At 40.6% G+C, this 14,779-nt stretch overlaps 1 protein-coding gene across 1 annotated transcript in view; it reads left to right on the top strand.

The window, feature by feature from the left end:
• Positions 1-14,779, top strand: part of MAN1A1 (mannosidase alpha class 1A member 1) — an 89,987-nt gene that overhangs the window by 37,052 nt on the left and 38,156 nt on the right. Inside the window, exon 4 of the mRNA XM_060238690.1 lies at positions 11,797-11,877. Coding sequence (XP_060094673.1) covers positions 11,797-11,877 — 81 coding nt within the window. The remainder of the gene's footprint in view (positions 1-11,796; positions 11,878-14,779) is intronic.

Here is a 14,779-nt window from a genome sequence, read left to right as displayed (position 1 = left end):
GGAAGTAAGATAGGAGAAAGGAGGAGTGTGAAGAAAAGAGGTGGAGGAGAGGAAAGTGCAAGACGGCAGTGTCAGAAGAGCGAACGGAGTGAAGTCAAAGAGGAGGAGGAGATAGTTTTTAGCGGCAGGGCTTTCTTTTTCTTTTCTTTTTTGACTTTGCTGCGGCTGTCTCCTCCTTGAAGAAGGGCTTGGAAACATCACTTTAGGAAAAAACTTTGTGTAAAAAGGTTTGGTCTATTGAATATATGATATGAGACATTTAAATTTAGACTGGCTATTTCTTAAGAAAACATGGAGGTGGCTATAATTGTATAACATGTTTGTGAGCATGATGGGAAGAAGAAGGAGGGGCCTGGCAAAGTAAGGACTGTGAGTCTTAAAGGGGCGAATTACTATCTGTGATAACTGCTAATGCATTGCTGTTCCAATTAATGATTAGAGGTGTAAAGCTGACTGTTAGTGATATAAGCATCTACTTTCTATTGATCTGCTTTTGATTGTTGAAATATTCTAGTAGGAGGGATTTAGGAGGTATTTAGAGGCATAACCTGAACTGTAATAACAGAAATATTGTGTAAGCATTGTGGTGAGAAGTCTAAAGTACAGAGGAAACAAAACTGAGTTTTAATATAGAGTATAAGGTTAGAAGTAAGCTTCTTTAACCTCCCTAGAGGATGGACGCCAAAGCTAAAAAGATAGCCCAGGGCACATCCCCAGGTTTAGGGAAATCTGTTACTGCAACTATAAACCAAGATGCAATAGACAAGCTACAAAATATTATGGTTGCTGGCTTTAAACAAAACCAAGAAGCACTAGATGAATTAAAGATGGAGTTGAAAGAAGAAATAAGAAAAACAAATGACAAAGTGGAAAATTTTCAACAACTGTTGGCCAATACGCAACAAATATATAAACTAGCTGCAAAAGTGGAAGTAGTGGAAGAACAAGGGAAAGTGGCTGCCTCCAATATGAAAGAATCTAAAATGCAAACCTCACAATTAGAAGATAGAATAACTAGGATAGAATGGGACAAAGCAGTATACATTCTAAGATTCCAAAATATACCGGAAGAAAAAGGGGAAGATATTCATAAAAAAGTTATAGAAATATTAACTTTAAATGAGGAACACACAGCGAAAGAAATGGAAGTTGAAATAGATTGGGTCAAAAGAGTGACATCTACCTATACGAAAAAATTCAATTTGCCTCGGGAAGTACATATTAAATTCATGAGAGTATCAAAGTGTGAGAGAATTCTGAAGATTACGAGAGAGGAGGAACTGATATGGAAAGGACATAAAATAAAAGTGCTGAAGGAGATTCCTTGGAGTGTTAAGCGCAGGAGAACTGGATACAAGAAGCTAACGACCTGGCTAATGGAGCAATCCATTTTATTCAAGTGGCTAGTCCTGGAGGGGATTTTTTTTACTTATCAAAGCAAAAGATATAACTTAACATCACTTGATAAAGTGCAAGACTTTTGGAGTAGGCACGTACAACAAGAGAGTCAGAAATCTGGACCAGAAGACAACAATGAAGAAGAAGACTTGATTAGAATAGGAGAAGATGAAGCGACAAGAGAAAAGGAAGATAGAGTAAGGACTAGATCTCAAGTTTCCAAGGGGGAAAAAAAAATACCAGATAGTTATAGAGTGAAGGAAAATGAGTAGCTCAGGTTTAAAAATTACCTCGATAAACATTAATGGACTTAATGAACCAAAAAGAAGAAGAACCTTTCTCCAACTCAAGAAAACACAATCTGACATCATTTGCATTCAAGAAACTCATATTAAGAACACTGATTCGAAATATTTGCAAAATAAAAATTTGGAGCAACTATATTTTTCCTCAGACGTGAAGAAAAAGAGAAGAGTCGCTATCTACATTAAAGAGCACATTAAATCAAAATTACTCTATAGTGAGGAACGTGGCAGGCTTGTCTTGGTAGAAATAGAGATTGACGGTAGAAAAACAGTAATAGGAAATGTATATGCTCCAAACAACGCTCAAGAAATTTTTTTTGACATGTTGCATAAGAAATTGCTGGAATTTGAAACGGCGAACTACTGTATTTTGGGGGACTTCAATGCAGTTTATGATGCACACGAAGACAGGAAATCGGTGAATAAGAAGGTAAAAAAAAAAGAGGTGTCTTACCGAAATCCTTTTTTAGGATGATAGAAGAGTTAAGTCTGGTGGACGCATGGAGAACAAAAAATCCTACAACGACAGACTTTACCTATTTTTCACATGTATATAATTCCTGGTCCAGGCTAGACATGTGTTGGTTGTCAACGTCTTTAGCCACATTATTAAAACAAGCTGATATTCTACCAAGAACTTATTCTGATCATAGTCCAGTACAAATTATTCTACATAAAGCGGCAACCAGGCTACGTTGGACATTGAATACTCAAATTTTGAAAGAGCAAGAGTTTTTAAAAGAGGCGAAAGAGAAGATAAAGATGTTTTTTTATCTCAATCGGAAAGAAGATTCATCAGTACAAGTAATATGGGACGCTTTTAAAGCATTTTTTAGAGGAATCGCTATTAGTTGCGGTCGGCTGGAAAAAACCGCAAGAGCATTGCGGTCGGCTGGAAAAAACCAGCTGACCGTCCCTGGGCCAAGGGAGGCCAGATTGAAGGCCACCCGAGATAGGGCCTTCTCTATTGCTGCTCCACTGCTGTGGAATCAACTCCCGGTAGAGGTGCGGGCCCTGCGGAGTTTGGAACAGTTCCGCAGGGCCTGTAAGACCCACCTCTATAAACTAGCCTTCAACCAATGATAAACTAGGAAATGCCTCTAAAAAAGTGCTCTTGGTTACTGAATTTTATGGAATTATTGAAGATCGAATGTTTTAGCACCATTGTAATTTGTAAATTTTAACTTGTAATTTGTCTTAACTTGGATTTTATTTGCAATTTATGTAATCTGATGTATAATGTATTTTATGTTGTAAGCCGCCCTGAGCCTGCTTTGGCGGGGAGGGCGGGATAGAAATTAAAAGTTATTATTATTATTATTATTATTATTATAGTTACTCTGCCAGAAGGAAAAAGGAAAGATTGCATAAGTATAATGAATTAGTGGAGAAATTAGATAAACAAGAAAAAATCCAGAAGGAAAGAAACTCAGAAGAAATTAAAATGAAGATTCGGAAGATACAACATCAAATTAACTTGCTATTATCAGAAGAATTGGAAAAGAAATTAAAGTGGTCTAAGCAAAATTACTATGAAAATGCAAACAAGATGAGCAGATGGTTAGCATACAAATTGAGAAAACAGAGAGAGAAGAAAATAATTGGATCTCTGAAAGATGAAAATCAGATGGTGGTGTCACAGAAGGGAAAAATGGAAGGAATAGTTAAGAATTTCTTTCAAAGGCTTTATAAAGGAGAAGAACTATCGGAACATCTGCAAAGAGAATATCTAGAACAAAGTAAAATGAAACAGATGTCAGAAGAGCAGAAGAAATCACTAGAAGAACCAATTTCCATGTTTGAGATAGCTGAGGCAATGAAGAAGCAGAAAAAGAATAAAGCTCCGGGCCTAGACGGACTGCCTATCGAATTTTATAATTGTTTTGACGAATTACTGATGGAACCATATAAAAGAGTGGTGGATGAAATAGCAGAAAAATCCAGGATCCCTGCGTCATGGGAAGAAGCATTAATATCGTTAATCCATAAGGAAGGTTCAGATTCATAAGAAATTATAGACCAATTTCCTTATTAAATATGGACTATAAAATTTATGCTAACATTCTGTCCAATAGATTGAAAAAAATCATACCACATATCATAGAAGAAGACCAAACAGGTTTTATTCCCGGAAGAAAATTGAGAACAATGAGACAAAATTTAAGAATGATTTTGAATGTATTAGAATATTATAAGGAACACCCAGATAAACAATTTGCTGCGTTTACTTTGGCTGCTGAAAAAGCATTTGACAATGTGAACTGGAAATTTATCTTCAAGATTTTAAAGGCAATTGGATGTGGAGATGGATTTGTGAGAGCAATAGAGACCATATATACTAATCAAAAAGCCAAAATTAATATTAATGGATCGATATCGAGTCAGATAAGAATTGAGCAAGGTACGAGGCAAGGCTGCCCGCTTTCTCCCTTACTCTTCGTTTTATCACTAGAACCTTTCTTAAACGTGATAAGGGAAGATCACAAGATTAAGGGAGTTAAAGTGAAAAAAGAAACTTATAAAATACAAGCCTTTGCAGACGATGTATTGATCACATTAGAGGACCCCAATAATTTGATTGTAAATCTTAAAAGAAGATTAAAACAATACAGAGAAGTGGCGGGATTCAAAGTAAACTATCAGAAAACTAAATTTATCACCAAAAATATGACGAAAGACCAGATTGATGAATTGGTAATGAAATCAGGATTCCTCTATGAAAAGAAGGTTAGATATCTTGGTATTTTCTTAACTGCAGATCTGAAAACGTTATAGATAAAAGACAAATAGATTTAAGGGCAGCTTCTATCCAAGTGCTGTGGTTAGGCTAAATGCAGGGCTATGAATGGTTATTTGTTTTAGATGTAGGCTAAATGTAGGGTTATGAATGGTTATTTGTTTTAGATGTATTTAAATGGTTTATGTATATGTCTTTTCTTTAGTGTTGATGTGTTGGTATGTTTGTGCAAGAGCACCTCATTTCGTTGCTCTCATTTTCCTTTTTTGAGAACAATGACAATAAATTTATCTATCTATCTATTAAGAGATAATTACGAAAAAATATTAAAAGAGATAAAAGATGATTTAACAAGGTGGTGTGACATGCAAATTTCACTATTAGGAAGAATTGCCTCGGTTAAAATGAATATCCTACCTAGGGTTTTATTTTTGTTCCAAATGATCCCAATCTCAGTTCCCCAGACTTTCTTCCAACAATTAAATAAATTAGTGACAAAATTCATTTGGCAGAATAAAAAACCAAGAATCAAATTAAAAGTTCTGCAAGATGCTAAACTAAGAGGTGGATTTGCGCTTCCAAACTGGCAGTTGTATCATAAGGCATGTGCCTTGACTTGGGTGAGAGTGTGGATACTATTAAAAAATAAAAAAGTGTTGACTTTGGAAGGCGCAGACTTATCAAGAGGGTGGCATTCTTATGCTTGGTATAGCCCTCCAGCTAAGGATAGTAAATTTCTCAGACATGAGATAAGGAGACCACTTTTTAAAATCTGGTGGGAGATAAAAACGCTGATATATAAGTACACACCCAAGTGGCTATCACCGGTTGAAGCGGCAGTACACCCGAATCTTTACTCTTGGGAGGGTAACTATACGTATAATTGCTTACTAGATTTGAAAGGTGAATTAAAACCAAGGAATACTCAAAGCTAGATTGGTGGTTAAAGGTGCAAATAAGTTCCAGGTTTAAGTTGAATAAGGAAAAAGGCTTTTCAAATAAGCTAAATGAATTTGACGCAATTATTTTAGAATCAGACCAGAAATTGGTTTCTAGAATATATAACTGGTTATTAGAATATAAATTGCAGGATGAAGTGGTAAAAGAAGCCTGGGTGTGTTGGATGGAAGATTTTGGTTATAGCATAGAAATTACTGAGTGGGAGAAAATTTGGAGAGAAAATTTGAAATTGACGAAATCGGCTTTATTTAAAGAAAACCTATATAAGTTGATTTATCATTGGTATTATACCCCAGATAAACTCGCTAGAGCTTACCCTCTGGCTTCCAACAAATGCTGGAAGTGTAATAAAACAAAAGGTTCCTTGTTCCACATGTGGTGGCTCTGCGATAGGGCCAAAAAATACTGGACTCAAGTGTCCATATGGATACAAAAGATATTAAGAAAGCAAATTCCCCATCTACCCGAATTGTTTTTATTAAATGTTTGAAAAATTGATGTGTCAAAATCGGAGGAAAAAATACTACTCCATGTGTTAACTATTGCCAGAATACTATATGCCAGATATTGGAAGACCTACAACGTACCAAACCGAAATGAATTTATAGTTAAACTATTGGAGACCGTGGAAATGGATTTTCTTACCACGAGGTTGAAAGATGGAAATATGAAGGAATGCAGAGATACATGGAAACCGGTGTATGATTGGGTGGAAAACTTAAGATTTGAGTAGATAGAATAAGAAATAATTGTTAGCAAGTTATCTTTGTGTTCCTTTAAATGTGGTGGTGGTGGGTGTGTCTATTGGGTGGATTGTTTGTAATATGTGGATTATAGAATACAGTAATAAAGAAAAATTTATTTTAAAAAAGAAAGAAAGAAAGTAATCTGCAGGTTGGTTACTGAAATCCATGAAGTAAGACTCATGCAAGGGATCTGTAGCTGAAATATGAAGTACATGTTAGAGAAAAAGGATTGATGTTTTGTGCCGTTGGGAGGGGGGGAGAATAATTGAGTGTTACGCAAATGCACTTTAGTAGTATTGCTGCTTGAGAATGGTTCAGTTCTTTGATCCCCATCCTTTGTTTGTATCCTGAGAGCATCAGATGCGGAATATTATCTTAAAGTTTGAAGATACAAATAAAACAGAAAACTAGCTCTACCATTTTTCCCCAGGACCGTATTGAACTGTTTAACTGTTTCTTCTCCTTTTGAACACAGCTGAACTATATCAGGAGGAAACTGATGGATTTCTAGTTATAAATAATCAGTAGCAAACCATGTTTTAGTTACTTTGGGAATTAACTTGACTTTCTTGAACTTTCTCCCCTTAACAAAGAACTTCCACATTTGTAATAAAACATGGTTTGTATTTTTCTGTACATTTGTAGGGAAGTGTACAACCGTAATTGTGGTTCAGATGCCATAGGTGGTTATGGGAAACATGGAAGTGTTTCATTAACTTGATGTGGATGAGCTTGATGTCTTCCCCCATTTGTTGTCCCACTGCAAATTGTGGTTACTTTTTAAAAAAACACTGAAAACTGAAGTCACATCAATGTGACTTCCTAGTGTTAGGTAGCTAAGTGCAACTGGGCTGGATATACCGCTTAACAGACCTGTGACCATTAAGTTGCTATCTGTCAGGCATTGACCAGATTTATTCAAGGCGCATAAGCCTTGAGGTCCGCCCCCTCTTGAAAAAAACAACGTTAGATCTGGCCGAATTGGCACACTATCGGCCGGTCTCGAATTTGCCCTTTTTGGGTAAACTTATTGAGAGGGCAGTGGCGTTGCAGCTACAGAGTTTCCTGGAGGATGCTTCTGTCCTTGACCCCTGCCAGTCTGGCTTCCGCCTGGGCCATGGGACGGAGACGGTGCTGGTCGCCCTGGTGGATGACCTTCAGCGGCATCTGGATCAAGGTGGCTCAGCGGTGCTGATGTTGTTAGACCTATCGGCAGCGTTCGATACGGTCGACCATCGGCTTCTGGCGTGCCGCCTTGCCGACGCGGGGATTCAGGGGCTGGCCTTGCAATGGCTTTCCTCTTTCCTTGACGGTCGGGGACAAAGGGTGGCGATTGGGGAAGAGCTGTCCCAGAGACACACGCTTGATTGCGGAGTGCCTCAAGGGGCGGTACTTTCCCCGATGTTATTTAACATCTATATGCGCCCCCTTGCCCAGATTGCCCGAAGGTATGGGCTGGGTTGTCATCAGTATGCTGATGACACCCAGCTCTATCTGCTCATGGACGGACGGCCTGCCTGCGCCCCAGAAAATCTGGACCGGGCGTTACAGGCAGTGGCTAGGCGGCTTAGGCTGAGCGGGCTGAAGCTGAATCCGGCGAAGACAGAGGTCCTTTGCTTGGGTCGTTGTGGCCCGGGAAGGGAAATCCCCCTGCCAGTTTTTGATGGCGCGCCGTTGATAGCGGCGAGCAGGGTCAAAAGTTTGGGGGTACTATTGGAGCCTTCACTGACAATGGAGGCTCAGATAGCAGCCACTGCCAAGTCCGCATTCTTTCATCTTAGGCGGGCGAAGCAGTTGGCCCCCTTCCTGGAACGCGACGACCTAGCAACAGTGATTCATGCTACGGTCACCTCGAGGTTGGACTACTGTAATGCCCTCTACATGGGGCTACCCTTGTGTCGGACCCGGAAATTGCAGTTGGTGCAGAATGCCGCTGCTCGGCTGCTATTAGGGCTCCCAAGATGGGAGCACATTCGGTCGGGGCTTCGGGGTCTGCACTGGCTGCCAATAACATTCCGAGTCCAGTACAAGGTGTTGGTCATTACCTTTAAAGCCCTATATGGCCTAGGACCTGCCTACCTTAGGGACCGTCTCTCCCCACACGTTCCCCAGAGAGTACTACGATCGGGTTCACAAAACCTGTTAGTAATCCCCGGGCCAAAGGAGGCCCGCCTGAAATCCACCAGGGATCGGGCCTTCTCGGTAACCAGCTGCCGGAAGAGGTGCGGGCCCTGCGGGACCTAGGGCAGTTCCGCAGGGCCTGTAAGACAGTCCTCTTCCGGCAGGCCTATAACAACTAACTGACAATGAGAATATCTTCTGGATGAAACTAAAAATGCATTTATGGACCGCTGCTTTTTATTCTTATTTTTATGTCTTATTAATTATGGTTTTAACTTTGTTATGTAAATGTTTTTAAGCTGAATTATGTGAATTAAAATGTTGTAAGCCGCCCTGAGCCACTTGGTGGGAAGGGCGGTATATAAGCCTAACTATAAATAAATAAGCTTTCATGTGTGCACACACTAGAGGAGGATGATAAACTCAGGTAGTGAAACAGGCCTGATTGGGTCTTTGATAGTTTATTTTATTGGAGTTTGGAGATTCTGCAGTATTTCCTCCTTTTCTCCAAATCCAGGATGTTATAAACTTTAAGAAATGATAGTCCTCCTAAACAGTTCTAAACTAGGGTGATAGATTGGGAACGGATGACACACAGTTTTCACAATCCTAATATAGCCAGCCTCAAAGACTCTTTATACTGTGTTAGGGGGCACATTTATCTTATATTCAGTGTTGGGAAGCAGGGGCATAGCTAGGGCTTTGGGGGCCTGGGGCCCAAGATTTATGTGGGCCCCCCTATGTGTGTGCACGCCGCCAGAAACAGGATATGATGTTACTTCCGGTGATGTCACTTCCGCAAGATGGCCACCACTTGCGAGGGAGCCCTGCTGGAAACAGGAAGTGATGTAACTTCCCCAAAATGGCCACCACTTGTGGGGGGGGAAACAGGAAGTGGTGTCAGGGGGTGATCGGCAGTAAAGAAAGAGAAGCTGCTCTCCTCTCCGCCCCCCCTCCAAAAAACCTGGCTGCTGTACAAAAAAAAAAAAGCAGCACAAAGAGAAAGATGAGCCATGCCAGTAATCCTAAGAATCCTTGAAGGCTGTTCCGCAAGGAGGCACCTACCTGCTTCTTTAGAAGCGATCCTCCAAGTTCGAGTTTTGCATCCCGGCAGAGATCTAGTAGCTAAGGAGGAGGAGGAAGAGGAGGCGGCGGCAGCAGCAGCAGAGGAGGAGGAGGACTACTCTTCATTCAAATTCCTAGCGATTGCTGATGGGAGGGCTGGAAGGGAGAGAAGGAGGGAGAGGGGTGGTGTGTGTGTTTGTGTGTGAGCGCGCGTGCCTTTCCTACTCTTACCCCCCCCGCCCCCGAAATGGTTTCCGTCTTCAGTCCCCAGCAGCAGTATCAGTGTGTGATTATTCTTCCACCACCGGTGCAGGAAATCGCACATACACACCCGCCCAGAGACAAGCCGAGCCGGGCGATGACAGGGAGCTTGGGCTGAGAGAGAGAGCAGCAGCAGCAGACGGAGGAAGCAGCCTTTGCCGCCGACGCTACTGCAGCCGCATCTCTGGGGAGGGAAAAGGACAGGCGGCGGCGAGGAGCTTGCCTGCCTTTCCAACGCCGGGGGTGAATTTCGGCCGGGCTGGCTTTGGGGCCGTGGCGGAGCTCGAGCAGCTGAGGTAGGGCCGGACGAGCCGCTGCCGCCCCGAGCCTGCGGGCCCCCCTCGCTTCAGCTGGGCGGCTGGGCCTCGCAGCTCCCGAGCCGCCAGCAGCAGCTCCTCCGAGTTGGGCACCCGCGCTAACCCGCGGCGCCTGGAAAACGACCCACGCCCCTCACCGTGCACACACATGTGACCGGCACACGCGCCAGTCCCAGCTGCTAAGGCACTGCCTTCCCCCCTGTCTGCTGGTTTCAGAGAAATCGCACATATACACACACACGCCCGGAGACAAGCCGAGCCGGGTGATGACAGGGAGCTTGGGCTGAGAGAGAGAGAGCAGCAGCAGCAGGCGGAGGAAGCAGCCTTTGCCATTGTTTGGGACCCCCCTTGGCAATGCAGGGGCCCCCCAGACCTGGGGCGACCCGCCCCCCTCCCTACACCACTGTTGGGAAGGAAGGCAAAAAGATGCTCATTTGGCTCTGGTAATGAGCCACTGCTGTGCGGGGAAGGAGTTCCCTAATCACCCTCCCTTCACAGGTGTGATGAGTCATCAAGGGTTAATGCCTAACAGCGTGTGAGAACCTCTGAGTGACAGGCTGTTCAAACAGAATTCTGTTGAGAGAGTTAAGGCATGACAGTTGGGAACTGACAGTTGAAGAAGAGACAGTTACCCACTGAGTGTGGAATGCAAACGAGGCAAAAGGAATGAGAGAATCAGAAAGGTTCCTCATTCAAGCCAAAAAAGGAAATTGCTTGTAATGGAGAGAAGTAATCCTTGCTTAGTGAAAATGGAGATCGCTCTTAAAAGAGAAGTGATCTCTGCTCTGTGTATACAGAAGAAGTGAAGTTCGTTGTATGTTCCTGCCTTCTAGTCAGTGAAACTCAGAAACCAATACTTGAGTGTTTAAGCAGAAAATAAAAAGAAAGCCTCTCTCTTCAAAGTTTTAAAAGACCTTTTTGAATAACAAACACTTACTTGTTGGCAACAAATTTTCTGGTGTTAGTATGATTACAAAGTTACCTCAGTTTTATTATCAGTTCACCTCATACATACTTCCCCTGATTCAACCTGACCCTTTCTCCTTTTGTGTGCCATCTCAGAAGTTGAATATAAAAAGGTGATTTTGTCTCTTCCTTCAGTACCCTGAGCTGGGCCGGCATCAATATGTACATATTTTCAATTGACTGGGTGGGACAGTCATATAAGAACAAATAAGAATAAAGCAGATATAGCTGTTGCTCAGCAAGAAAAAGGGATAAAAAGGAAAATCCTGTGTGTGAGGGAGGGAAGAGGGTGAGATCATCATAACCAGCTTCCTAGTTCCTTGATGTATCAGAATCTCTTTGATGTGTTGAAAAGGAACCATTATGTTGTAGCTTCATAACACATGATGTAGGAAAGATTTATTCTAATAGACACATTGAGGTGACTGAAGAAAGGGAAGATGCAGGTTCATTTCAGAAATCTTAGAAACAAAATGTAGAATGAAGTGGTTTTATGCGATGTACATTCAAGGGGAATAGGATAAATTTAAGCAGCTATCAAAGGAAGTATTTAAATATGGTAAATAGCAAGTTCTAATCTGTCAGCGTGATCCATAGATCTGCATTTTTTCAAAAAAGGAGTCTTTAAAAGACTGCCCTTTTGGAGACTGTTCCAGGAATTCCCCCAAGTTTCTTGGATTTTACCAAAATTGTATGATCTTGCACCTTGAAGTAAAGTTTAATGATGACTAGCTTGTTTACTATGATACTGAACCAAGTTGCTAAGTCATGAGAGAGAACTTTAGTACCGTCTTTAATATTAGTACATTGGACCAAAAATAAAGCTAAAGGTTGTAGAAGCAATCAGATACTGTTTAAATCATTTTATGTTTTCATACTAACTGAATTTGTGATTTAAAATATTTTATTTTTATTCCTAGAATGCAGAAGTCTCTGTTTTTGAAGTAAACATCCGTTTTGTTGGTGGGCTGCTCTCAGCATACTGTCTTTCAGGAGAAGAGGTAGGATTATCATTCCAATTATCCAGTTATGGGATTGTCCTTCCAATTAGTAGTTTAAGTACAAAGTTCTGCTCAAGTGAACAGATGTAGTTCAGTAACATCATCTTGACATTGGTTTGAGGAATATCTGGTCCCCTGGCATTAGTTACAATTGCGTATATGTCTCTTTCTATAAAGGTGGACTGAAAGAAAGATGACTATAATTTATGTATAATACTGACTGGGACATCTGTTTGAAAAAATAGAAATCTGAAACCTAACACTTAAGCCAACAGGATTCAAAAGTCAACACAACTACAGATTAATTTTCCCACTGGAATACATTAAGAAAACATATGGTATAGTTTTCCCAACTCAACTAAAAACAACTAAAGTTCAACTAAAAACATCTCTATGACATGCCAGTTTTCCTTGTATGTGAATTTTTTGACCTCGCCCAACATTCCGACATCTTGCCACCTGCATCCTGAAATGGTGTAGTTCTCTGGAGTGAGGGAATACTATTGAACCTTTGATTTGGCTAACATAGGATTACCCTGACCTGGATGACCCAGGCTAGCCTGATCTTATCTGATCTTGAAAGGTAAGCAGGGTTAGCCCTCCTTAGTACATGCATGGGAGACCATCAATGAAGGCCAAGTTGCTATGCAGAGGCAGGCAATATCTCTGGCTTGGAAACCCTACAGAGTCTCCAAGTCATAAGTCTGCTGTGATTTTACAACACTTTCCTTCAACACAGTCATCACTGGATTGCCGTGAGGAGGGTAGTGTGGGTGTTGTATTCTGCTGCAGCAGACATGTGTAACCTGATAGGGTTAAAAGAGCAGCTTGTGGGGATACACACTTTACATACTTCCTTCCTACCTCCTTGAAAAGTCTCCCACTTCCGTTTGTTTTTGCCATTATATCTTAACATCATTTGTTATTAACACAGATCTGGGAGCACTCCTCACCTAGACCTCTTCCATTTGTGTTCAGTCCTCCCTCCCTCCCTATGCATATATGAATATTATATAATAATACACATGGTTAAACAGCAAACTGTGGGAAAGGGAGGAAGAAATTTGCACATGAGAGGGGAGAGATTGCATATGTGAACCGTGTTCCCTTCCTGCATCCTGCTGGCAGGATTGGAACTACCGAAAGCCTGTGTGATATATCCAACTATTTGTAGTCTTTACAGAGTGGAACTCTCCTACTTCCCCTTCTCACTACAGTTCTCTGAGATTTTGTTCCTGGAGATCAGCAAGCCCTCAGAACAGGCCAGGCTATTTGCAGCAAAATTGAGAGGAATTGCTGCCCACTCTTCTAAAGACAAGAGTAATTGAATCTTTGGGGCTAAGCAGTTGGATACAGGCCATTATGTCTAAAAATGTTACTGTGTCATATAGTTAAGAAGCAATTCTTACAATGTGCAGAGTAGTTCAGTGGTCATCCCTAAAATAGTCAATCTGAATTTACACTGGTGCAGTGTCTAGATCCTATGCTCCCCTAGCAGTAATAAAAAGAACAAATAGGATGGTAAAGAACTTGTACAGCATTGACTGTCAGTTTTTATAATTTTTTATTGATTTTAACTATAAAAAGAAAAAGCATAAGCGTAGATACAGAAGCATTAAAGAGGGGGAGGGGTGGATACAGAGTGGGAGACGAGAAACAAAGAAAAATGCAAATATATCAGTTACATTTCTACCTCCAAATGAAATACCCAATTCTTTCTACCTGCAAGTATTAAATTTTCCCCTTATATTTTACCATTTTTACCTTTCATTATACACTTTTTACTAAACTATTTCTTAAAATACAAGTCTAAACTATTCTTCAGCACATAAAAGTATAAAAAAGTCAGAGAAGTCAGAACTAACTGGCTAAGCTTAACCATATCAAAAATACAGACTAACTTGTTATTTTAACAATGTTGTCATTAAAATGAGCATAAGAAACAAATATCTTAATCTTTCTAACTTGCTTATTTCAAAGGGAAAGAAAAAGAAATCAGATTTAAAATATCATAAAATGTAGAGAGAGAGAAAAGTAATAAGCAGAAAAAAACATAGTAATTTATCTGTCTCAGAATAAACAATTTCTCCAAACAACTATATTAAGAGCAGATCTACCAGGTTACAGAATAATTGTGTTGTCTGCCTTCTTAAAACTTAATCCAAGTTAACTATTTATATAAAATTCTTTTCAAAACTTTTCAATCCTTTAACTCTTATATCCATATTGCTCTAGGAGGAACAACTAAATATGACCCAAAAATCTCACTTGGCCTTTTAAAATCGCATGTCATTTCTTGTTGAGAATTCCATATCCAATTAGCCACAGAGAGAGAAACAGTTCAAAGACCCTTCTTCCTGAAAGTTTTCCACGTCTTGATTTTTTTGCAGAGATGTACCTTCTCTCTCCTTAGTGCAGTCATCCCTCGCTGTAAAAACAGTAAGGATCCCATGCCACTTGTTCCTCTCAAAAAAAACTTCAGTCTCGATTTCCGGTCCTTCTTTTTAACTGCGCAATAAGGTTCCATTTTGGTTTTCTTCTGTTCGTTTCCCAACAGATTACTCTCCATTTCCAGTTCCACAGGCATCACCGAGATCTCTTTAACACTCTGCTCATGTAGATTTGAGATTTCGCTCGCTTTCAACATAAAAGCTCCCATTTGCTTTTTTATCAACTCTGTTAATGAACCAAGATCTTGCTTTAGAGAAGTTATGGTGACCATTATATCTTTTTTATAAAACATTTTGCTTGGTAATGCCATTTTTCTCTACCAAATAACTCAGTCTATTAATCCATGTTGAAAAGTAACTCAGAGACCCAGTTAGTCTGTCTCTCCAAATCTCCTCCAGCCATGTGTTTTGATTGTTGCCATTTCAGTTGCACTCAGGCAGCAAAGACAAAT

This window comes from Heteronotia binoei, chromosome 1 (genome assembly GCF_032191835.1).
Source record: "Heteronotia binoei isolate CCM8104 ecotype False Entrance Well chromosome 1, APGP_CSIRO_Hbin_v1, whole genome shotgun sequence".
Lineage (NCBI taxonomy): Eukaryota > Metazoa > Chordata > Lepidosauria > Squamata > Gekkonidae > Heteronotia > Heteronotia binoei.
Note: the sequence above shows the minus strand (reverse complement) of the source record. Positions and strands in the feature narration are given on the sequence as shown.